General features: G+C 52.7%; 1 protein-coding gene across 7 annotated transcripts in view; it reads right to left on the bottom strand.

The window, feature by feature from the left end:
* The window catches only part of TOM1L2 (target of myb1 like 2 membrane trafficking protein), a 71913-nt gene that overhangs the window by 29782 nt on the left and 16011 nt on the right, over positions 1-26120 (bottom strand). For all 7 annotated transcript variants that reach the window (XM_065910456.1, XM_065910453.1, XM_065910452.1 and 4 more), the window contains exon 2: positions 2483-2567. In XM_065910456.1, coding sequence (XP_065766528.1) covers positions 2483-2567 — 85 coding nt within the window. The remainder of the gene's footprint in view (positions 1-2482; positions 2568-26120) is intronic.

The raw sequence follows: 26120 nt of genomic DNA on the forward strand, positions 1-26120 counted from the left end.
GGGTGTGTGCAGTGTATGTGTATGTGTGTAGTGTGCACACACTGAGTGTGCCCTGTGTGTTCTCTTGTGTATGTGTGTGCCCTGTGTGGTGTGCTCTTGCGTGTGTGTGTGCGTGCTGTGTGTGTGCTATGTGTGTGCTCTTGTGTGTGTGCAGTGTGTGCCCTGTGTGTGCTCGTATGTATGTGCTCTGTGTGCTGTGTGCTCATGTGTGTGCAGTGTGTGTCCTGTATGTGCTGTGTGTGTGTTCTTGTGTGTCTGTGTATTGTGTGTGTGTGCTGTGTCTGTGTGTGGCTGCAGCAGCACTGCCCTGGGGAGAGGCCCTGCTGGAGCTGTGTGCAATGTGGCAGCAGTTCCTACAAGGAGTGCTGATTTATGCAAAAAGGGACTTGGCAAGCTCTTGCTTTTGAGGACTTTGTGGACCTGAGCTGGTGGAGCTCCAGGGGCTCCTGGAGCCGCCGGCCAGGAGCGTGATTGATTTCTCCTGTCTCAAAGGCTCCATCAAGTAGGGTCTTATCCCCTCCCCTTGGACTTCCACGGAGCAGTAAACAGGCAGAGCCACCCAGGGTTACGCTCACTTGTGGCTCAGGGAGCACAGCACCCAGGCTCCCAATGGGGGATGCATGGAGGGAAATCAGAGATGCTGTAGCTCCCAACTTAAGAGGAGAGGTGCTGCCTGAGAGGGAGCACAAAGGCAAGTATTATTTACCCTTCTCCCAGGAAGAAGCCTGGAGATAGGATCCAAGTCCTATCGGTGGCCCCACACAGCTCCCTGCAGCAGCAGATCAGCCATGAGCCAGGAGCAGGGGAGCAGGGACCCAGAAGTTGAGAGCAGGAAGGAGATACCACACCTGGCAGCTTCTGGGGGAGAGATAGGAGTTGCAAGAGCTGGCCTCCCCAGAGTCTCCACAGACCCCAGACTCCTCCAGTCATCCTGAAGCCATCTGGTCCTTCGGCACCAGGACTGCCGCTTCTGAGTTGTTTCCTCTCTGTCCCCCAGGAGGGCGAGGCTGCACCCCCTTCATACCCTGGGCACCCCTACTCCCTTCCTGCCACCGCTCCTAGTTGTTCCCTTGCTCCACTGCAGTTATTGGGCTCCTCCAGCATAGAGGCTGGGCACAAGGACTCTGTGAGCTGGGGAAGGTCCGAGACGGTCATGAAAACGACCGTGATCCTCACCAGAGCCAACCCGAGACTCCCGGGAGCATTCATCAAACCCAGGTGCCTGCACCTGACTAGTAGTCCAGGGAGGCCTGGGAAACAGGATCTAAGACATCCAGGTGGGGGGGTATTATTCTGCCAGGCACTGCTGCTTGGTGACCAAGGGCCCAGGGCACCAGGGGCGGCCACACAAGGCCCCAGGCTGGAGGTTACCTTAGGCCGGGCATCAGGGCAAGCCCAGCAAGGGGCCTGTGGAAGAGCACGTCAAACCTGTGCCCATCAGGACCCCAAACTGCCAGGTGAGCTCTGAATAAATGAAGGAAGCATACCCAGAGTTTCCAGGCTGGAGCCGGTCAGCAGGCCTTGCGTCCTGCATCTACCCTTCCGAACTGTGCTGACCTTGGGCAAGGGCCAACCCAGGCAAGCTTCAGCTTCCTCAACATTCAAAGGGGCTGGCCCTGTCACACAGGCTGGCGGAACCAGGGCCGGATACAGGGTTGGGGCCCAGGGCAGGGGCAGCCCCTCGCCCCTGTTGCCTCCCGGCCTCCTTGGTGACTGTGTACAAGTGGTCACTGCCCTCTCCTCCCCAGCTCAGCTCTGCACAGTCGAGTCACCAGCTGACCAGGGTGTCTTGTTCATGGCCTGCCTCTCTGCTCTGGAATGTCAGTGCCGAGCGAGGGAGTCTGTTTGTCCCCTGGGGCTGAGTATGAGGTGGTCACACAGGAAATAAAAGTTGAGTGAAATCAGGAGGCTGGTCCCCAACCTCCACATGGCAAGGCCAGTAAGGACAGAGCTCAGGGCAAGGCTGGAGCTGCCCAGGTCTGGAGGTGGTTTACAAGGGTGCTACTACCATAAATTCCATTTTTATGGTACAGATAGAGAGTCAAATACCAACGAATTTGGAAGAAGTGCAAGCAGAATGCAGCTGTGATGCAGAAGAGGATGTAAACACAGCAGCAGAGCAGACCCGGCGTTGCAGGGGCGGGGGAGTCCTGGGCCCCACAGGTCTTCCCTGCTCCACCACCCACTACACATCCTGAGGGCTCTCTCCTTCATGGGGCTCTGTCCAGTCCAGCAAAGCAGGGCAGAGACAGCCCAGGGCTGCAGAGGGTGGGGGGAGGGGAAGATCGGCTGCAGGGGACTCAGTAACCAGGCAACTTCATTTTCACTTGTGATTAAAAGCAGGTTATTAAAGAGGGGGTCACTGTTCTGACTCCAGCAGCGCCTCTGGGGGCGCCGGCGGGAGGGCAGAGCATCTGAGCATCGCTCGGTCAGACACCGTAGTCGACAGGCCACCTGACCAGTGGGCAGAGGGGACACGCACCCTTCCTCTGTCTCATTGATGATGTCGCAGATCTCCATGTTCAATGTCCAGTCCTCGCTCTGCAGGGAGCCATCTGTTGCCTTTTCTGCAAATTCAGAAAGAAAACTACTTTACATTTCTGCTGGAATAAGGGGTCTGGCAGGAAAGACTGGGGACCGTATGCATCCCACTGCCCCCCCCCCCCCAAGCAGATGGGTTGAGCCAACAGCAGCTCTAGTGCTATTCCCGAGAGAACACCCGGGACAGGGAGTCAAGGGGTGACCCCCAATGCTGTCCTTCAGTCACTAAAATCACAGGAGTTGGAACTCCTAGACGAAAATGCAGGGGGAGGGCTTCATGACGTTGGTGTGTGGGTGCTAAGTCACTTCAGTAATCTCTGACTCTCTGCAATCCCATGGACTATAGCCTGCCAGGCTCCTCTGTCCATGGGATTCTCCAGGCAAGAATACTGGAGTGGGTTGCCATGCCCTCTTCCAGGGGATCTTTCCCACCCAGAGCTCAAACCCTTATCTCTTACATCACCTGAATTGGCAGGTGGGTTCTTCACCACCTGGGAAGCCCTCATAATATTGTATGTGGCAATAATTTCATTCATGGATATGACACCAAAAGCACAGGCAACAGAAAAAAAAAAAAAAAAACAGATAAACTGGACTGCATAAAAAATGCAAACATTTCTGTGCATTAAAGGACACAATCAACAGAGTAAAAACAGAGTAACCTATGTTCAGAATGTTAGAAAATAGCTGCAAAGGTGATAAGGAGTTAGTATTTTTTAGGATAAACAAAGAACTTTTACAACTCAAACATAACAAAAACCCCAATTTAAAAATGGGCAAAGGCACCCAGTCCCATCACTTCATGACAAATAGAAGGGGGAAAAGTGGAAGCAGTGACAGATTTTATTTTCTTAGGCTCCAAAATCACTGAGAATGGTGACTGCAGCCATGAAATTAAAAGACGCTTGCTCCTTGCAAGGAAAGCTATGAAAACCTAGACAGTGTCTTCAAAAGCAGAGACATCACTTTGCTGACAAAGGTCTGTATAGTAAAAGCTATGGTTTTCCTGCTAGTCATGTATGAATGTGAGAGTTGGACCATAAAAAAGGCTGACAGCCGAAGAAGTGATGCTTTTGAACTGTAGTGTTGGAGAAGACTCTTGAGAGTCCCTTGGACAGCAAGGAGATCAAACCAGTCTATCCTAAAGGAAATTCGTCCTGAATATTCATTGGAAGGACTGATGCTGAAGCTGAAGCTCCAGTCCTTTGGTCAACTGATTTGAAGAGCCGACTCATCGGAAAAGACTGATGCTGGGAAAGATTGAAGGCAAAAGGAGAAGAGAGCAGCAGACAATGAGATGGTTGGACGGCATCACCGACTCAATGGACATTAACTTGAGCACATTCTGGGAGGTAGTGAAGGACAGAGAAGCCTGGTGGGCTGCATGCAGTTCATGAGGTTGCCAAGAATTGGATACAACTTAGTGATTGAACAACAACAACAACAGAAGGACCTGAACAGACATTACTTAAAAAAAAAAAAAAAAAACAACCTATATACAGGGACTTGCCTGGTGTTCCAGAGGTTAAGAATCTGCCTTGCAATTTAAGGGATGCAGGTTGAACCCCTGGTCCGGGAACTAAGATCCCACATGCGTCCAAGCAACCAAGCCCACATACCACAACAAAAGATTCCGAGTGTCACAACTAAGCTCCATCACAACAGCCAAGTTAATTAAATTTTTAAAAAGATATACAAGTGACCAACATGTCCCTGAAAAAAATTGCTAAATATCACTAATCATTAGGGAAATGCAAATCGAACCCACAATGAGATATCACTTCACACTCTCTAGGACGACTGCTATCAAAAAAAAAAAAAAAGGAACATAAGCAGTGCTGGTGAGAATGTGGAGAGACTGGAACCCTTGTGCACTGTTGGTGTGGATGGAAAATGATGAGCTGTCCCTGTGGGAAACATGGCAGGTTCTCAGAAAACTGAAAACAGAACTACCGTATGATCCAGCAATCCCACTTCAGGTCCACACCCAGTAGAGCTGAGAGCAGGGCCTCAAAGAGATATTTCCACTCTTGTGTTCATAACAGCATTATTCCTAATAGCCAGGGAGCAACCCAGGTATCCAGACACAGATAACAGACAAACAGAACGTGCAGATTCACACAGAGGAATATTACTCAGTCTTAAAAAGGAGGGAAATTCTGACACCTGCTCCAAGATGAGTGGACCTCCAGGGTATTATGCTGAGTGAAATAAGTCAGACACAAAAAGACAAATACTGCATGATTCCCCTTATGGGAGGTTCCTAAAGCAATCAAATTCATAGAGAGAAAGTAGAATGGTGGGTGCCAGGGGCTGGGGGAGGGAGTGGGGAGTTACTACTGAACTGGGGACAGAGCTGATGATAAAGGTCCAGAGTGTGGGTGCATGAACACGTGAATGCATTTAATACTTAAGAGTGGTTAGAATGGCACATTTTGTTATATCCATTTTAACACGCTTTTTAAAATCCTAAGGCAGGCAGTATTCTCTCCCACATCTAGAGGAAGCAAGGCTCAGAGAGGTTGGGACGCTGGCCAGGATCACACAGCTGGATAGGCATTGACATCTCGTCTTGGGTCTGTCTAACGGCTGGGCACTTGCTGATGTGGCCCCAGCTGTCAGCACCGTGAGTTTGGAACCAACGCTGCCCCGTCCAAACTGGTTAGTTCTCCAGAGAGACAGTCACCAGGCTCTTTAGCTAACAAAAGCTTCATACAACGTGCATGTCCACTGACAGCGTGAACGCCATGACCTCTGTGCACACTGGAAGTAGCTGGTTCCACTGGACGCAGCTGCGGGGAAGGCATGCTCGTTCTGCACATGCAGCCCAGAGCTCACGCTCGATCGACAGTGGTCGTTCCCAGCAGTCACCATACTCCAGGAACCTGGCCGCAGCTCTGGACATCAGTGCGCTGGCCTGCGGTCTGCATGGACAACCCTCACTGCTTCAGTCTTTACCAAAAAGCAAGTATGCTCAACCTCTTCACCCTCTTTACTCGCCACCCTTGACACCCAAAGACTCTCCACCACACAAAAGGAGCAAGCCTGCCCCAGGGGCGAGAGTGGCTGGATGAGCCTGTGTGCGGGGCTCTGGGTGGGGCCCGGGGGCCCTTCACTAGGGCCCACGGTGTCACCCGGCTGCAGCAGAGGTGGCATTTGATGAATCCCCCTACTCTGGGGGGCCTTCCCTGGTGGCTCAGCAGTAAAGAATCCACCTGCAATGCAGGAGACACAGGAGACGTGGATTCCAACCCTGAGTCGGGAAGATCCCCTAGAGGAAGGAAATGGCAACCCACCCCAGTATGCTTGCCTGGGAAATCCCACGGACAGAGGAACCTGGCGGGCTACAGTCTGTGGGGTCACAGAGAGTCAGACACGATGAGCACGCACGCAGGCACCTCCTTGGGGGAGGAAAGTGTGGGGAGGGAGGAAGGGAGGAGGAGCCAGGGGCCTGTGCAGAGAGGCAAAGGTCAGGATGGAGGAGAGGCCACGCCACCCAGCCACAGGCAGCACCGCTGGGCCCTCAAGGGTCATCATCGTGGGGGTGGGGCTGGGGCAGGCACCCAGGAGGAATGGCCGAAGCACCGTCCAGTCTCAAGCCAGGAAGACTGGACGCAGAGGCTGTGTGAGGCCAGGGCAGCGCAAGGCAGCATCTGGAGGGGTCTGAGACGAGACCCTTGCCCCCTGCTCACTCTGCCACTCGGATCTCTGAGGGGCCCACCCCCAGAGGAGGGATCCCCCCCGACCTGGGGTCACACACAGCAGGGCCTCTGCGGCCTCCTAGTAAAGCCGCTCACCTGCTACCCTTCGGAGCCAGTGAGGGGACAGGCCAGCTGGCCAAAAGGCCACCGTCCGCCTGTGGTCTGTCCCATCTCAGCATGGGTCACACAGACTCAGGAAGAGAGAACAGGGGACACCGGCAAGGCCAGGGGACACTGTCTTGGAGGACTGATAGAGGAAACTTCCATCAGTGGAACCCCCCCCATCCCTCCCCCTCACCACTGGGAAGGGGGTCAGAGGTGTGAGAACCTCTCCTCGGGGTCAGCACTCTCTATTCAATCACCAGGCTCTGAGTTTCCAGCAAAAGATAGAGGTTCCTTTTGAGTATAAAGAACCGACCCCAGAAGAATGCCTCTTTATTTTCATTTTGCTGGAAATGCCACAGACATACAACTGTGGGTATCTGGCTCAGCTGAGACAGAAGGAGGGAAGGCTGACAAAGGAGCTCAATTCGCTTCTCAGTTTCCTTTCCTCATAAAAGAATTCCCGCCATAGGACCAAGCTGGATCTGACTGCCCTCCAACTGTGGCCACGCCCATGGGCTCCCTCCCCAGGCCAGAGGACGCCAAGTTCAGGCTCATTTCTGTTATCACGTAAATTGTCAAAACCCAAGATAAATAAATCCTGGTGCAAAGGCAGGATCACAATGCTCCAGAGGTCAGGGGGCAAGTCATTCCCGCCGGCCAGCCCTCAGGATGGAGACAGATCAAAGCGCCAGTGACCCGCGCAGCAAAGGGCTGACCTTCCAGAGGTCTCCAGTGATATGCTAACGGCCAGGGGCAAGGCAGAGCTGGACAGGGCTATGCAGGGCTAGGCGGAACAGGGGCAGACACAGTGCCCATTAAACCTTCAGAGCCTGTCATCCTGATGCTGTTGCCATGGCGTTTTCTCCATTCAGAAAAGGCTGCCCCCTGCCTGGTGTGGGCTGGGGGCCAGAGTGCCTTGAATGTCAACCCTGGGACTTCCCTGGTGGTGCAGTGGCTAAGGCTCCAAGCTTCCATCCTGGTTGGGATGTCTGGACCCTGACGGCAAGGTTCTTTTCCAGGAGCAGTTCACCCCACCCTGCCACAGGGTCCCTCCCACATGCTCTGAAGTTCAGGGCTGTGATTCTGGGAGGACACTCCAGTCCAGGGGCTTGGTTTCTTGGCTGCTGATTTCTACACTTTGATGTGAAACACAGCGACATCAGAAGCAGCCAGCACCAGAGGCTAAAGAGGGCTGGATTAGCATTTTTGCATTCAGCAGCGGCCTCTTGGTGAGCCTGGAGGAAAAACAGCCGAATCTTCTGCCTCCTACACACACACACACACACACACACACGCACACACTGTGACAGGCCACAGCAGGCCCCTGCAAGCAGGGCACATAGGACCAGACAGGCCAGGAAGAACCAACCAGAGCTGATGTGAAGTCCTCAGGGGCTGGGGAAGCCCCTGTCCCCACCCCGCAGCTGGAGAGGGCAAGGGCAGGGGCTTGATGGAGATCGTGCTCCTGACCTTGGCTGCAGGTGAGGCCACCCTGCCTGGTCCAACCCTGAGCCTTCCCATCCGAGCCTGGGGGCAGAAGGCAGGTGCCGACGTGCTCCCGGGGGGTGGGGGTGGGGGGGTCCCTGCCCCACTGCCTGTAGACTGGGCTCAAGTCCTGCTCTGCCACATCACCCCTGGGCCCTGGACCCGACCTCTGCCTCTTCCTCTGAGCGCTGTTTCTGTCAAATGAGGTAGCAGGTCTGGTGATTTCTGACCCCCTCAGTCCCCCACTCTGCTCTGACAGCACACTGGCCTATAGACACTTTTTCTTCTTCTTTTCTTGCTGATTTTTTCTTTCTTTTTTTTTTTTTTACTGTGGTAAAATATACGTGGGCTTCTCTTATAACTCAGTTGGTAAAGAATCCGCCTGCAACACAGGAAACCCTGCTTCGATTCCTGGGTCAGAAAGATCCGCTGGAGAAGGGATAGGCTACCCACCCCAGTATTCTTGGGCTTCCCTTGCGGCTTAGCTGGTAAAGAATCCTCCTGCAGTGCCAGAGATCTGGGTTTGATCCCTGGGTTGGGAAGATCCCTTGGAGAAGGAAAAGGCTACCCGCTCCAGTATTCTGGCCTGGGGAATTCCATGGACTGTATAGTCCATGGGGTCGCAACGAATTGAACAGAACTGAGTGGCTTTCACTTTCACAATATACATAACATATAATTTACCACCATAACCGCTTCTTAGTGCACAGCTCAGGGCCATTAAGCACAAGTACATGTAACCGTCCCCACCACCACCTCCAGAAAGGACGCATCTTCCCAAACTGCAGCTCAGTCCCCTGAAACCCTCACTCCTCACCCCTCCCCCAGCTGCTGGCACCCACCCTTCTATCTTCTGTCTCTGAAGTTGACTCCTCTAGGAACCTCACAGAAGTGGGTATTAATCCTTTATCAGATACATGCTTTACAAGTATCTTCTCCCACTCTGCATTGCTAAATCCAGTGTCATGAAGTTTTCTGTTTTCTCCTAAAACATTTATAGTTTTATTAATAGCTCATGTTTAGCTATTAACTGATTCATCATTGGGTTTTCTAGATGGTATAAGGTGAGGTTCCAACTCCAATCTTGTGCATGTGGACACCCAGTTTTCCCAGTTCCACCTGTTGGGAAGACTGTCTTTCTCCTACCGGCTGGTCTTGGCACGTGTGTCAGACATCAGCTGACCATCCATGGGAAGATTTGCCTCCGGGCTCCCTGTTTCGTCCTGTGGTCTCTGTCTCTCTCTGTGCCAGGGCCACACTGCTCTGATGATGGTGAGTTCTGAAATCAGGAAGTTGCAGTCCTTCTACGCTATCCCTCTTTCTTTTAGTATGTTTATTTTTATTTATTTTTGAAAGAAATATTTATTCGGCTGTACACAGATCTTCAGTCTTTCAGTTGCGGAATTAGGGATCTAGTCTCCTGATCAGAGATGGAACCCAGGCCTCCAGCATTGGGACTCGGGAGTCTTAGCCGCCGGACCACCAGAGAAGTCCCAACTTTGTCCTTCTTTGTCAAGGTTGCTTTGGCTATTTGGAGTCCCTTGAGATGCTGTATGAATTTTAGGATGGAGTTTTCTATTTCTGCAAAAAAAAAAAAAAAAAAATGCTGGTGGGATTTTGAGTGAGATTGCATTGAATCTGCAGATCACTTTGGGTTAGTACTGTCAGCTTCAAAGTATGAAGTCTTCAGTTCATGAATATGGGATGTCCTTCCATTCATTTATCTTCTCTCATTTCTTTTGGACTTCCCAGGTGGCTTAGTCAGCCTGCCAATGCAGGAGATGCAAGAAATGCAGGTTCAATCCCTGGGTCGGGAAGATCCCCTGGAGGAGGACATGGCAACCCACTCTGGTATTCTTGCCTGGAAAATCCTGAGGACAGAGGAGCCTGGTGGGTTATAGTCCGTGAAGCCAGGAAGAGTCAAACATGACTTGAGTGACTGAGCAACAACAAAAAGATTTCTCTCAGCAATGTTTTGCAGTTTTCAGTGTACAAGTCTTTTACCTCCTGGTTAATTCCTAGGGATTTTATTCATTTGGATGCTATCATAAATAAAATTGCTTTTTTAATTTCCTTTTCGGATTGTTCACTGTGTAGAGAAACAGCTGAGTGTTGACTCATATCCTGCAGCTTTGCTGAATCTATTTATTCATTCTAACAGGTTTTTTTTTCTTTTTTCATGAAACCTGTAGGGTTTCTTACATACAAGGTCACATCATCTGTGAATAGAGATGGTTTTACTTCTTTCGTTCCCACTTGGATGCCTTTCATTTCTTTTTTCCTGTAGCGGGTTAGGACTCCCAAGACTATGTTGAACAGAAGTGGTGAAGTCAGTGTCCTGGGCCTGACGTATGGGTTTACCAAACCTGATCATCGCAGGGAGAGGAAACACAGGGGCGAGAAAACTTAGTGCCGCCGAGCTCTCACCTCAGGGAAAGCTAGATCATCTGCCTGAGTGTGAGCGCGGGAACCCCTCCAGGGGCCTGAGGACTCTGCCTGCCAAGGGGTCTCATATCTGCGTCCGGCTCTGAGGAGGTCACTGGGACTTCTCTGGCCTGGAAAGCCATACCTCCCAAGCCTGCCCAAGGACAGCGCCACCCCACAGCCTTCCCGTGCCTCCTGCCGTAGGATCTCGAGGGGCACTTCTGATGGGCACCCATACTTGATGGTATGGTCTACAGTCCACATGAGAGTGGAGACCTCAAGGCCTCCCGACGCTGCTCTGGGAGCTTCCTCCCATCTTACGGCCATTGAGGGGAGCCTGGGTCTCCGTCTAAACTTGTGGCTGAGCAAAGGGCCTGTGCTACTGAGCAGTGGTGACTGCACATCCTCTGGGGCCCTAGGCGGCCTGGGGAGATCGGAGCCAGGCTCCAGCTCTCCCCAGCGTCTCCCTCTGGGCTCAGAAGCCGGAGAATCAGGCGTCATGGTGGAGTCTGAGCAGGGAGTTGAAACCCAGGCTTTGGCGGGTTCAAGCTTCAGCCAATTACTGTGTGACCCCAGGAATGTGACCTCTTCAAGGCTTTCTGTTGTCTGTAAGATGTGATAATCACAGCAGTCTTCTCACAGGGCTGCTGGGAGGTGAACTCAACACACAACAGGAAGCCCTGCGGAGCCCCCGACACAGCCACACAGAGACTGGAACCCCCACCCCACCCCCGCCTCCCCAGGGCGGCCCTCGCTTTCCCGTATCACCACTGCCACCTACAGGTAAACAGCAGTCCACAAGCCATCCTGGTCACTCGATGCCCTAGGAGCCTACAAACACCCAGCTTTCTGATTCGGGGCTTCTCCACCACAAGGGTCTCCCTCAGAGGGAAGCCCCACAAGGGCCTGGCCCATGTGCAAGGCGGAGGGACCGCCTCCTCGGGGATCCAAACGCTGAAGCTCCCAGGTCTCAGAGCCCAGCTATAAGGTTCCCCACGAGTCACTCACAATGGGCATCATGTTTCCCAACTCTGGACGTGGGCCCTGGGGCAGGGGGCCCAGAGCACTGCCTGCGCCCCGCTGGCCACACCGCTGACCCCAAATCCCCCAGCCACTGAAGTCACTCCTCCCACACGGGGGTCCAGAGAGCACCCTGTAGCCTCTTCACAGACACCGTCGCATGCGCCACCCTGCTCTGAGGCATCCCTTGTCAGAGGGGAGAAAAGCGAAGCCAAGGGGTGAACAGCCCAGCTGCACATGGCCAGCAGGGAGCACCAACCAAGGTCATCCTGGCGCACAAGGCCTCGGACCCTGACACCCTGGGCAAGGCTGGGCCTTGAGTACACCTGAGTCCCCAGCCCCCGGACACAGCCGCCCCCCCCCCCCACCCCGATATCACAGGTGAGCTCAGAAGGGCTGGCTGAAAACGTGCAGAGAGCAGGGTGAGGGGTCAAGTGCAATCAGCTGCTCCCCTTGTTGTTGTTTTCTTTTTTAATTAATAAACTGTCAATACTGGAATAATTTCAGATTTACTGAGAACCTGCCAAGACAGTACAAGGATCCCCAAGGGCTTGTTTCCCAGTTTCTGCTCATGTTAACATCCTTCAGGGACACCGTTCATGTGTCAAAACTGAGACGCTAACAGCAGCTCAGGACCACTAACTCCAGACTTTATTCAGAGTTTTCCAGTTTTTCCACTAAGATGCCCTCTTCTGTCCAGGATCCAGTCCAGACCAGCATGTTATATTTAGGTTTCTCCCCACTTTAAATGTCTACTTTCTTTAAAGACTGGCACATTCATAAAATCCTGAACTCTCCCACCCGGGCAGCTCAGTTCCGAAGGGCAGTGCCCTGCCAGCCGATCCCACACCCCGTCCTGGCCAAATGAGGACACCACGTCCTCCCAGGCCCCGACAAAGGAGCCCTTCAGGCCAGCCCAGAAGCAGAGAACAGAGGCTGGTCATCCACGCAGGCCTGAGCTGCTGGTCCAAGTTCTTTCTAACTGGAATTCCCCTGGAAGGCAGGGCAGTGGTGGGGGAATCCATAGTTTTAAATACATGTTCTCTAGAGGCAGAGCCTGGAAAATCCCATGGAGAGAGGAGCCTGGCAGGCTACAGTCCATGGGTCGCAGAGAGTCGTACATGACTGAGCAACTTCACTTTCTTTTCTAGACCCCACTGGGGTCTAGATGGGGAATTTCCCCAGGTCTTGTAAACAAAGGTGTGGAGAGGAGCTGGGGGAGACAAGGACCTAGGGCTGGGGGGCACCAGGGGACGCGGGAGGAAGACTGGGCGGGGGAGGGGGTCTCCGGTTGTTATCCGCTGGGCCAGTTGACAGGAAAAGGTCTCTTAGGGGCCAGGGCTCAGATTAGGGCTGTGGGAAATGGAGCGGACGTGCAACCCTGAGGGCAGGGGCCAGGGGAAAATGCCGGGCATTGAGAGCTTCCAGTTCAACCTCAACCCCAACCTGACTGCAAGGACTCCCACGGTATATTGACGACAACTAACACACACACACACACACACACACACACACACGAGAGGTCATCCGGAGGGTCTCTCTTCTTAAATGTTTGAATTTTTCCAACATTAATAGTAAGTAAAACTTCAGTAGGAAAGGCACAGACTGCTTCTCCCTGTGGCCCAGCCAGATAAGCCCTGAGGAAATGCTGAGCGGGAGGGGAGCTGATTCGGCAAAGGTGCCTAACTGAGGAAACCTCTGCTGTTCCCACAGACGAGAGGACGGCCGCTTGACGAGGTCCAACCACAAACGTACATGCCTTTTAAAAATGATAAACGCCTTGGCTCGCCACCAAGTGGAAATCAGTGCAGGAATGCTAAGTGAACATCCAGAGCCAAAGTGCCCCATGCAGACTGATCTCCACCAGGCAGAAATGCATGCTCGTGGACAAGAACACACATCCAGTCCTCTCTGTGCTGAACTGACCCTGCTTCCCTCCCTCTCTGGTCCCCCCACAGCCCCGGGGCCACGTGGGGGCCCCTCTCGGAGTCCAGGGACTCAATGGCACAGATGTCCCCCAAGCAAAACAATCTAAACGGCCACAGTTCAGTCCAAGGTTCAGTCGGGTTTGTTCTGTGGAGCCGTTCCCACCTTCTGGGACCATTTGGGAAAGGCATCCAGCTTGGGAGGAGTGCGGACAAAACCAAACCACACTGAGCCAGGCGAAGCCACACTGTGCCCCTGCCAGCCGGCCCTGGGCCTCTGTGCCCAGTTCCCAACGCTCATGCCCCAGGCACAGCCACCCCAGGCCAGGCTGGGGGACAAAGACCGCCCTCCATGCCACGTCCCAGGGCCGACTCTGCGTCCCCCAAGGCCTGGGTGGCCCCCTCTGAGCAGCAGGCTTTGGGGGACATGCTTTGATATGGATATTTAAGAGAGAAGAGAGTCAGAAAGAAACCCAGAAAAGGCCATTTTTCAGGGCAGTGGTTCTCAGCTCTTTCTGGATGGAATGTTAAAAGAAGAGTAATTCCCTATGAGTATCTGGGAAGATCTTTCCAGAAAAGTGCGCAGGTACTTAACTCAGCACACACTCTGGACGGGCTCCCCAAGAGCCCCACCCTGGTCGGAGAGCGCCCTGACTGGGACCATCTCGAGTGCCTCGGCTGCCCTGGTCATAAGAACACCTGCAAAGCTAAGCGGAATGTGAATGCCCAGGGCAGCCAGGTGGCCACAGCACTCCCAGGAGGGCCCCTCAAGGCAGGTGGGCAGACTCTCCACTGGGGGTCTCAGCCGCCGGACCAGGAGCAGCGGGTCTGTGGGACTGGGGTGCCGACGCTCACTGTGCCGTCGTCTCCCCGAGGGCTTCCTTAAGTGCCCCGGGAGCCGGGAGCTGCCCCCACACGGCCTTAGTCTGTTCTCCCGGGAAGAGCTGGTCCCGGGTTCCAGGGAATGAGTGAGTCACCAATGACTGTGACGACGCCTCCCCCCGCCCACCCCCCCCACATACTCGGAGACTCCAGGATTCCCTGAGACCTGCTCATCCACTCCTGGTACAGGACTCGTGGTCCCGGCAGCCTGCAGCCCATCAGCGCCAGAAGGCCCAACCATCACTGCCCTGTCCTCTTGGCCCCGTGCGGCCACTCCCTGCGACTGTGCAAGAAAGTCAGTCCAAGTTTCTTCTCACCAAGTGTTGGAACACACGTAAAGGCCTGCTTCCAAAAGGAACTTACAGTCATTTCTATAATAATTTATACTCAAGGTAAATGAAATGAAGGCTGGAAACCATGTGGAATAAAAGAGGAAACGAGTTATGACAACTCCTGGCACCCTAGGTAAAAGGTACAGACAAGGAGCCTTGGTCCTCACTGTCTGACTGAGGGCAGAGCAAGCCACACTCCACCAGCAGGGTGGCCATCGTTTCCTGATGTTGAGGGACTTGGAGGTGAACGTACTGCCATCACTCCTGTATTAAGGAACAATGAGCAGGGTCATATGAAACGCCTTGAAAACAGCATCATATAAAACGCAAAATGCTCTCCCTCTGCCTTCCTGGCATCCGTGCCCTCCCCGACTCACCCCCACTACCTCCCCAGCCTCCCCAGGCCCCCGGGTGACAACACGGCTCCCCTCAGCCGGGCTCCTCCAGGTTCCCAGAACCACTGCGACCTTCCCCAGCTCACCTGCACTCACTCTAGATCCTGCCTCTTCAAAGATCTCCCCGACTCCCAGTCCAGAGGCCTCCCACCGCTGCCCAGCACCCGCACCACTGAGGCAGGTCACACGGCCTCTCGTGTGACTGGGTCAGGCCGACCAGAGCCGCAGTCTAACTCTGGTGGTTATCGGCTGTGTGACCTTGAGCAAGTAACTAGATCTCTCTGAGCCTCAACGTCTACATCTACAGATTGGGAACAGTAACATCCACATCTTGGAAGCTTCTGGGAGAACCAAGGCTGGCCCAGAGCAGCATGCAGAAGTAGGGCAGGCACAGTTGCGACCGCGGCTGGTCTGTGCTCCAGGTACTCAGTCGTGTCTGACTCTTTGTGACCCTGTGGACTGCAGCCCACAGGCTCCTCTGTCCATGGGATTCTCCAGGCAAGAATACTGGAGTGGATTGCCATGCCTTCCTCCAGGGGATCTTCCCAACCCAGGGATAGAACCCAGGTCTCCTGCATTGCAGGTATATTCTTTACCACTGCCCACCTGGGAAGCCCAATACTGTGGAGACCCCCAGCAAAGGTGGTCCCTGAGGGTGACTAGAGGAGCATCTCCAGGATGCCCTGCACCAGGAGAGCTCAGGAACAGGGTTGTCTGAAAAGTCTGACCCTATGGAATCAGAGACCCGACACGTGGTGGACTCATGCTGGGCCCAGGTCTGGAACACAGAGCTCCTGATCCCAGGCCACGGTTGGTCCATGGGACACTGTCAGAAATGCCCCCACCCCAGGGTCTCAAGGGCACTGACCTCCTGCTTCTCAAGGCAAACACTCTCGTCCCGGTGAAAAGATCACTTCTCATCACACAGGTCTCAATCCTCATGCAGATCACGCTATTACAACCTGGGGTGACCACCTCGCCCAAAGAGCCCCTCTGGGGAACGGGTGTGCACTTAATTGTTACGAATGTGCACTGCTGACCAGAGCCTCAGTGAACTGCAGATACAATCTATCAGCTCTCGATGGCTAATTTGGTAGAACATGAATCCTGCGAGTTCTAATAACTCACAGGAGACTCCTGGAGCACTTACACGCTATATGTCTTCCACACTCATAAAACAACCGTAATTACCTTTCATGGGTGAGATGGTCTAGTAATTCTTAAGTGATTTAACCTGAGAAAGTCTACGGAAAAAACTAACTTCAAAGAATTTTTGTCTCAAAAGAGGAAGACGAAACCAAGAACTGACGGGTCTGTTTTTTAACCTACCTGGCTTCATCCCCTAGAGACATGTGCATTGCAAGCACTCAGCCCCAGACAGCGGTGCAAAATTGTGTCCAAAACAGTTCTGAATTTTCTGTTTTGGAAGTTCCCTTCAGAAGTCCTGTGACTGTGAGGGGAAGACAGGACTCCCAGGGGGGCAGGCAGGGGCAGGGGGTGGGCGCTCTTTGGAACCAAACAGTCATGGATGCAAGTCTCACTTAAAAACACTGGGGAAATAACCTAAACGGGAGAAGAATTTGAAAAAGAATAGATACAGGTATATGCATAACTGAATCACTTTGTTGTACACTTGAAAGTAACACAACATTGTAAATCAAATATGTGTGCTTCCTCGCTCAGTCGAGTCTGACGCTTTGTGACTCCGTGAACTGTAGCTTGCCAGGCTCCTCTGTTCAAGGAACCATCCAGACATAAAAAGTGAGGAAAACAAACAAACACACAGGAGGGACTATCCCTGATGGTCCAGTGGCAAAGATTCCACGCTTGCAATGCAAGGGGTCTGGGTTCAATCCCTGGTTGGGGAACTCGATCCACATGTTGCAGTGAAAATCCTATGTGCCACAATTAAGACCTGGTGCAGTCAAATTAAAAGAAAACACTGGTGAAACTGATTGGTGTCGTTTTCAGGGCTCAGAAGAGCTCCGGGACCATAGTCCTTTATGTCTCAGTGCAGAGAATTCGGTAGATAAGAAGGGATTTATTAGGGACCACCACTTCCCTGGTGGTCCAGTGGCTAAGACTCCATGTTCTCAGTGCAGGAGGCTGGAGTTCGATCCCTGGTCAGGGAACTAGATTCCACATGCTGCAACCAAGAAGTTGCACACAACTAAAGAACCTGCATGTCACAACAAAGATCTGCTGTAGCCAAATACATAAATTAAAAAAAAAATTGTTAAGTAATCTATTAGAACAGGACGCTTGTGAGGTTTACTAGCAGGAAGGCAAGAAAGGACGAACTCTGAGAACTTAATGAGCTACAATTTTCTGCTGCTGCTAAGGCGCTTCAGTCGTGTCCGACTCTGTGCAACCATAGACAGCAGCCCACCAGGCTCCCCCGTCCCTGGGATTCTCCAGGCAAGAACACTGGAGTGGGTTGCCATTTCCTTCTCCAATGCACAAAAGTGAACAGTGAAAGTGAAGTCACTCAGTCGTGTCCGACCCTTTGTGACCCCATGGACTGCAGCCTACCAGGCTCCTCCATCCATGGAATTTTCCAGGCAAGAGTACTAATCAAAAGCAAAGTGGGGAAGGGAGAAGAACCTCTTTGTCTCTCTAGAGTAGACATCATGTTTCCACCATCAGTTCCTCCTCCAGTTAGGACAAGGAAGCTTAGTTGTTGGCCAGGCCAGGACTGTCATAACACTTTGGAAAAGTATTTTCAGGTCTCAGTACAAAATGAGGGTCTTCCATTTTGAAAAGTCACCTTCCTGTAAATGATTGCTTTTTGTGTGCACAGAGCCTGTTCTGGGGGTCATTAACTTGATGACACCATGGGGCAGGTGTCAGAAATGACTCCTGGCGTTTCTCGCCTGCCCTTATTTTCTACTATGATTTTATTGCTTTGGGGGTGTTGTGCAAAGAACATGTCTTAGGGGCCAGAGAACATGTTTTGGGGGTTAATAACTCACAGAGCTCACTGGGCAAGATATGGGTCTCATGCCACCATTCTTTTGTTCTTTGGGGGCATGTCTCCTGCTTCTGTTTATATTGTTTTGTTGCTAAGCAAACCTGCTTTCTTGAGTTATCATTAACTTACAAGGGTCTCCCATATTTTTCTATTTACAATCCCCTATGGGGATTAACTACTTAATCACCTATTTTGTCCCTTCATTCTGTCCCTACCCCTGGGATGTTTTTTAACCTCCTTCCTCAGTGTTCTCCTATATAAAATGCGGACAATATTAATGAATATGGAAATGATTTACGGTACATCAAATCATTTGGGGAGTTTGTTAAAAATACAGATATGTGAGTCCCAGCCCTAAAGATTCTGTTTCAGTGAGTCTGATGTGGGCTCGGAAATCTGTGGGGATTTAAATTATTTTTCATTTTTAATTACACAATATGTAAATACATTTCCCCCTTGTAAAATATTAAAACATTACCTTATCAGTTATGATTGCATTCAGCTGCAAGCAATTAAAAAAACTTAACAGTTGCTTAAGCAGATGGGGGTTACTTTTCTCACGGAATAAGAACCCTGGAAGCAAGCAGTGCACGCGGGACCCCCAGGAGGTGGGGGTCTATCTCCTCCTCCAGACCCCCAGGCAGGATGGGACCCGTTTGTCTTCCTGCTCCACCAGTGCTGACTGGTGGCTTCCATCCCTGAACCCAAGAGGCGGTCAAAGCCCAAGAAGACAGAGTTCTTGAAACAGGCAGGAAGAAGGCACAAGGGCCAGAGGGCTTTGCCATTTACTGCTGAAGAGGTGCTGTTCCTCTCAGAGGCCAGAACTGTGCCCTATGCCATGCGTAGCCATAAGGGAAACCAGGTGAGAGAATGTTCCAGCCGGGCCCAGAGCCCTGCCCCAGTCAGGGGGAAACGAGGCATGTCCAGCACAGCCACAGTGAGGGTCGCATCCTCTGACCCTCCTCCCCAGGCCTCGTCCATCCCGGCCTCATGGGTGTTTTTTTGCCAAGTCCCCTGGTGTCTGAACATGGCTGCCGTACTCACGAAGCTCTCGCCGGCTCAGAGCCGGGTAGTCGAGCGCCCCAGGGGCCTGGGGACCACGTCCTCTCACCTCTCCCCTCACCTGCAGGTCAGCCAGGAAGCCTGCTCTCCTCCACTGCAGCCACATCTCAGGTTCAGTGATCCGAAGCATCTGAAGAATGTGACGGGGGCTCCAAACCTGGCTGCAGCCATGAGGCCCTGACTGAGGTGACAGAGTGTCCCCTGAGGGGACCGAGGCCTGGGGAGGCCTGCCTGCACTCCTGGACCCACGTGGCTGCTGGGCAAGTGGTGACCGTGCCCAGTGGGAGAAGGTCACGGTAAAAATTGTACACACAGTTTTATGTTAAACACAGTGCTCCCATGGAAGGAGAAAGGCCTGAAGCGCCAGCCCAGGTCATAACTAGGTGGATACCACAGGCTGTGAGCAGCCATGTCCAAGACTGCTTTGATTAAAAAAAAAAAAAGTATTGGTTTTTGGCTGTGCTGGGTCTTTCTTGCTATGCGGGCTCTTCTCTTGTTGCGGTGATCCGGGGCTGCTCCGCAGCTGCAGCGCACAGGCTCTAGGGAGCACGGGCCCAGGCACTCTGCAGCTTGTGGGATCTTCCCAGGTCAGGGATTGAACCTTTGTCTTCTGCACTGGCAGGCGTATTCTTCACCACTGAGCCACCAGGGAAGCCCCTGCTTTGTTTCTCAGGGAGGAATTTTACTATAAAAACACGCACTTCCCTTGTAACCAGGTTTAGGTCATCAGGATTCATAAGGAATCTGGAACAGTTTGAGGAGGGCTCTGGTAGGTCAGGTCAGTGGTAAAGAGCCCGTTTGCCAATGCAGCAGACGCAAGAGACTGGGCTTCAGTCCCTGGGTCGGGAAGATCCCCTGAAGTAGGAAATGGCAACCCAATCCAATATTCTTGCCTGGGAAATCCCACGGACAGAGGACCTAGTGGGCGACAGTCCATGGAGCTGCAAGGAGTCTGACACGACTGAGCAGCTGAGCCCTGGTGGGTCAGCTCACCCAGTTCTGTTCTTCATGTAAAATTAAATGTCAAAGAGGGTGAAGGCACAACCTACACGGCCCAGCCATGATGGTGGCCTTGCAATACCCTGACACTGTTCAGATTTCACAGGGAAAGGGCTCAAGGCCCCTGTGGTTCCAATCCAGAAGCTGCAAAGACAGTGCGGGTCATTACTTGGCCACCACGCTGCCGGCACCCCGACTCGGCAACCCAGCTGGACACAGCCAGCCAGCTCCCTCTGAGGGGGGCAGTGCAGGGGACCCTGTGCAAAGAGGCAGCCAGCTAGGAGGTAGCATTTTCCAAGAAGGGTGCATTCTTGACCAGCAGCCCCCATTTCCTCAGGAGGCTTCCAGGGCATCAGAAAAGCATTCAATAAACCCATTCATAGAGGAGGTCTACGGGCTGGACGCTGCTCACCCGCAGAGGCAGGCAGACCGTGAGTAGGGCTGAGAAGAAATCTTGTCCCCAAGGCCTGTTCTCACTCAGCTTTTCTGCTCCAGCCAGTGTGCACAACCTTCAGGCAAGACCGGCCTGGACGGGCTTCTCCTCAACAAAGCTGCCCCCGGCCACTGGGGACCCCTGACCCAGCTGACTCTGCTGCATCCTGAACCCCTTCCTCAAATGTGATGGCAGAGAAGCGACCTTCATGGCCACTCATCCTGCTCTCTCGGTCAGCAGACCCTGAGTGTGCCCTGGTTACAGGGCAGCTCAAGAGGCCAGGCCCCACCTCCCTCGCTGGGTCTCCCACGGCTCCTATGCAAAGCTGAGCCATGAGTGTGGCCTCGCCACCCACAATGTCTGCAGTGACAGGGCTCTGGGACCCATGAGGTCAAGTCACAAATAATGAAACACAGTTGGAAAATCAACATAAAAATATCCAACCTCAGCAGGAATTAAAGAAATGTGAATTTAAGTGAAAGGTACTATCTCCTGCCAACTTAGCCAAGTCTGTGAGGAACCCTCTTGTATAAGGGGCTTAACTGGCTCCGTCCTGTCGACCCTCTGGCCAGCAGCCAGGTGACCCAGCACACAGAGGCTCCTCAGTCACTGCCCTGCTGGAGCTCCTCCCTGGTTTCCCCTTCCATTTCAGCCAAGTCTAGGCTCTGTCCCCAGGTCTTAGTTGCTCCCCTTACCCTTGCCCTGTCCCCTCCCATCCCCCCACCCACCTCCTCTGGCCTCAGCTCTCCCAGGTCCACACCCACAGGCAGCTCTGGTCTCCCCCACCCCCCACATGCCTCCACCCTCGGTCACGATCAGAGTGTGCCCTGTGAGCCCTCTCCCAGGAAGCCTTCTCAGCCCCTTGCACACCTGAACCCACGCCAGGTCCCCAAAATGCTGAGAAAAGAAAAGGCAGTGAAGCTTCCAGGGAGCGAGACCCTCAGAAAGGAGCCACCTATCTCACAGGTTGATTCTGGGGAACAGGGGTTCACTATCACAACCTGAAATGCAGACAAAGACTGAAGCTCTCCCAGAGTTTGTTGCTGCATTAATTGTAACAACCAGGAAAAAAAATAAAGGCAACAACCTGCACTAAGGTACAGTAAATCACAATACAGCCACATGACGGTGGAACATGGCGTCATCATTTAATGCCTGGCCAGGACCCCAAGGGAGGTCCCCTGCACCCCTGTCTGCACGCCAGGGGTGAGGCTCTGACCCGCAGGGCAGCAGGGATCAGCTCTGGCCTCTGAGCTCAAGAGCAGGTGGCACAATGCAGCTCCCAGAGTGGGGTGACAGCAACGCTGTGAAGGACCCTGACAGGCAGACTTCCTCTGAAGGACTTGTTTTCCCCCATAATTGAGGCTTTCCAACTGGTCTGACCTCTTCCAGGCTGCAGAGTGAGGCCAGCCTCTCCTCCCACACGCTGCCCACGGTGGGCCCTCAGAGCTGAAAGGGGCTGAAGCCCTCACCTGGGGCCACCCGGCCACCCCAGCGCTCTTCCCACCTGCCACCTAGCACCCTCCCATGCAGGGGGCTAAAGGAAAACACACAAGGGCCAAGCCCAGGCCAGGTCTTCCAAGTCAAACGGACCATGTCACTCTTCTCCCGGGGAGACCAGTCAGTGAGCAAGGACGTCAAGGAGAGGCCAGAGATGGAGAAGGAAATGGCAACCCACTCCAATATTTGTGCCTGGAAAAGCCCATGGACAGAGGAGCCTGGAGGGCTGCAGTCCATGAGATTACATGACTGAGCATGTGTGCACGAGGGTAGAGGGAGATGGGTTGGTAGCAGTAAACTGGTAGAACTAAAAAAAAAAAAAAAAAAAAAATGGAGAGGCCAGAGGGACACAAGACTGGCACCAAGTCTTACGAAGCCTTCTGTGTGCCCGGCCCTGGGACAGGCCCTTGAGGGAATAGAATGCAGTTTGGAAACCATCTACAACCCATAAAGAAGCAGGGGATCCAGGCCTTGATCAGTAGTGGTCATGAACATCTCAGAGAGACAGCAGAGGCCCCTGCCTCCTTGGGGAATTCAACCTGAACTTGATCAGACGGAGGTTTACAGGAAACATAGGAACATGTGGCCACATTAGACGACACCATGATGCAATCAGCACAATCCAGGCCATGGGAAACTCAATAGGGCCAGTGACCTGGTTTCTTCGACATACAAACTGCGGTGAAGTAAACAGGGAGGAGGTGCCTACGGGCTAAGAGACAGAAGAGACACACCATCCACCTCAGTGCGGAGCTTATCAGAGCCTGTTCAAACAGACTTTAACACAATGTGTGACACGACATCAGGAGACAACTAAAAACATGACTTCCCCTGGTGGCTCAGATGGTGAAGAGTTCACCTGCAATGCAGGAGACCTGGCTTCAATCCTTGGGTTGGGAAGATCCCCCAGAGGAGGGCATGGCAACCCACTCCAGTATTCTTGCCTGGAGAATCCCCATGGATAGGGGAGCCTGGAGGGGTACAATGCATGGGCTTGCAAAGAGTCAGACAAAACTGAGCGACTAAGCACAGCACAGAAACGTGAATGCGGCTGAATAAGCAATATTGAGTTATTATTGTTAATTCCTGAAGTACAACAATGGTATTATGGTTGTTTTTAAAAGGGTTCATTTTCAGAGATACACACTGAAATATATGGCTGAAATAATATGATTTGGGAGATTTACTTCAAAATAATACAGGCCAGGAGAGTGAGGAGATGGGCATGTTGACGAAACAGGCCATGAGTTGATCACTGGTGAAGTTACATGAAGGGTTGAATGGAGTTTCATTATACTATTCTCTCTCTTTTTATTTTTTTATTTTTATTTTTATTTTTTTTAAATATTATTTTATTAGTTGGAGGCCAATCACTTCACAACATTTCAGTGGGTTTTGTCATACATTGACATGAATCAGCCATAGAGTTACACGTTCTCTTTTTAAAAATGTTTAAAATTCTCCGTAACTCAGTTTAAAAAGCAAACCCACGTTTGAAGAAAAGATTGACATATTCAATGCTATCAGAGAAAAGTCAAAGTAAAAACTAGAGGGCAGGGGGAATTCTCTAGCAGTCCAGTGCTTAGGACTCTGGGCCTCCATTGCAGGGGTCACGGGTTCAATCCCTGGTTGGGGAACTTAAGATTGTGCAAGTTGTGCAGTGTGGCCAAAAAAACAAAAACAAAGAAAATAATTAGAGGGCAGAGATGGCAAATGTAACAGACGTTTCGGTGCGAGAGATACTCAGACTCGATAAACATCCACTAAGTGCCTGCCTTGTGCCGGCCTCTGCAGTGGGCGCCTCACTAACCAGCGTGTGATCCTGGCCCCTCAGCCTCCTCACTTGTGAAGCGGATGTTAAGGACTCCGCCTCTCGTGCCGGTTACTAAGACGAGATGGAAATGTGCTTACAGATATCGAACACTTAAGAGTAGCATGTGGCCTGCAGCAAAGGCGCTCAAGACCAGCTGTACCCAACTTCACACGACAAACACTCACAGCCTCATTTGGAGCCCAGGCTCCAGAAGCAGCCACCAGCTTGCGAGGGCGGGGGACCAGGGCTCCTAGGAGTATGTGAATGATCATCTGGGAAGAAGCTAGCTCTGACCCTGGATGGAGTCTGGGACTGAGACGAGGTTGGAAGAAGCCAGGAAGAAAAACACCGGAGGCCTCAGAAGTGCCACTCTGATGACGTTCAGGGCAAATTCTTCTCCTAATTAAAGACTTGCCTCCACAGCTGTCACTGGGGTGACCTCGCTAATTCAAATAAACAACCACACGGTTTCAGAGGAACAATTTTAACCCCACTTTCCCATAATAAGCATTCTGGATTTCAGCCCAAAGCTTTAGCTGGTTACGTGTGGGGGTCATTCTAACAAATTATTTTTCTGGCTGGGTCCCAAGAGAGCCCGGCTGTCATTCCAGCAATGAGATGACCGGTTTTGCTTTCCTAACCAAAGCAGGGGCTTCTCCACTGGGCTTGTGAGTCTTACCTGTAAGGTCTATAACCGCTCGGGCTCTCCACCTTCCCCTAAAACCTGTTCTGGGGCTTGGTTTGGGGAAACTACAGTGGTGAAGGTGGCTATACAGACGTGACACACCAGGACACACCCCCCCAAAGAAGAGAACACTTCTCCAGGGTAAAGCCATCCTTGCCCATCCCCCCGGGTTGACTGAGCACCGGGGACGAGCCCCCAGCTCCAGCGATCCTGCTGCTCAGTGACGAAGGTCCAGAGGCCTTGGTGGACATGCAGGAAGAGGGCTGGACGTGGCCTAAACGTGCCCTTCAAGTCCCGGCCTTGCCCTCCAAGGGCCACAGACAACTGGCTTGTCTGCTCAGGTTCCTCGTTTGGTAATGGAGAACCTCTCTGAACAGGTGTAGAGAGCCAGACAGGAAGCTGGGTCCTGGTCTGGCGATGCTGGCTCCCATTAAGCCGGACCTTCCAGAAGAGGGTTCCGGGTCAGTGGGTCCCCTGCCCGCCGCACTCCTTGCCTGATCTGGGGTGTTTGCGTGTCCAGACCAAGGCACCGGGGAGCAGTGGGACTGGACGAGCCTGGGTCTGATGTCCAGTTTGGCAACATCAACCTCACACATTCCATTCCCAGCAACTTTACAGTTGGAACGTCCACCTCCACAGGTGACCAGTGACCCTCCTGAGCCTCAGAGCTTGCCTCTTCCCACCAGGACTGAGCAGAGAAGGGCTGCTGCCCCCGTGTTTGACCTGCCTGTCTAGTTTCTCTCCACTGCAGGGCTGAGTAGCACTAACCGCAGGAGTGGGAAGGAGGTGGGGGATGCAGGCAGGGGTCTGCGGAGACCCCGCACGTGGCTGTCAGCTTCCAGGAATCAGCACTGGCTGGAGCGCCAGACAGAGGTAGGACCACGTGAACTTAGTCTGCTGACCCATAACCGGCTCCTTCTCTTCTTGAGGCCGCAAAGCTCAGTTCAATGATTAGCCATCACAAAAGGTGGGGGCCGGGGGGTAGTCAAACCTGGGCTCAGACCCCTGGCTCTGTAATTCATTTGCCCCAGGAGCTCAGGCATGCTACCTAATCTTGGTTTTTAAACCTCTGTCATTTCATTTGTAAAATGGGGACAGTAGCTAATACCCTGCAGGATATATTATTGAAAGGATGTTCATGATAAAAGCTCCCGAGTGCTGAGCGACTTACGTACAGACACACACTGTCTCATCTAAATCTTAAAACCAGCCTATGAAGGAACTCTGCCCCCGTTTCTATTTTTGCTATTATTTAAAAAAAAAAAAATTTATTTGGCTGTGCTGGGTTCTAGTTGTGGCCCATGTGGGATCTAGATCCTGACCAGGGATGGAACCTAAACCCCCTGCTTTGAGAGCTCCGAGTCATAACCATTAGACCACCAGAGAAGTCCCTGCCCCTGGTTTTATTTTTTTCTGAGATAAGAAGAGATTTTATTGGTCTCAAGTCAGATTCAGTGGGGTCTGATCATTCAGTGATCTTCCTTCCTCTTTTTAAAGTTGAGGGCCCCAAGTTCCAGCCTAAGCCGCTGCCTCAAGGATGGTGTTGAGTGTCCGGCCGAGAGAGCCCTGGGCTCACCTGCCCCAGGTCGTGTGGTCAGAGCCACCTCGGTGCCGGGTGTGCTGCAGGCCGCAGAGGAGAGGGAGCTATGAGGTTCTGGTAAAGGCCTCTCTAAGAGGCCTGCTCGCAGCAGCCCTGGGCAGAGAGCGTCCTCGCCCACCAGACTGGCGAGAGGACTGGGGCTCATGGGAGCCCAACCGGAAGCCCTGACCTTCAGAGACGCGCACGTCACAGTCACGTGAGGCCTGGAACCAGCTTCCAAACCCTAAGGTGGGAAGCATCCAGGAGA

This window comes from Muntiacus reevesi, chromosome 18, assembly GCF_963930625.1.
Source record: "Muntiacus reevesi chromosome 18, mMunRee1.1, whole genome shotgun sequence".
NCBI classification, from domain to species: Eukaryota; Metazoa; Chordata; class Mammalia; order Artiodactyla; family Cervidae; genus Muntiacus; species Muntiacus reevesi.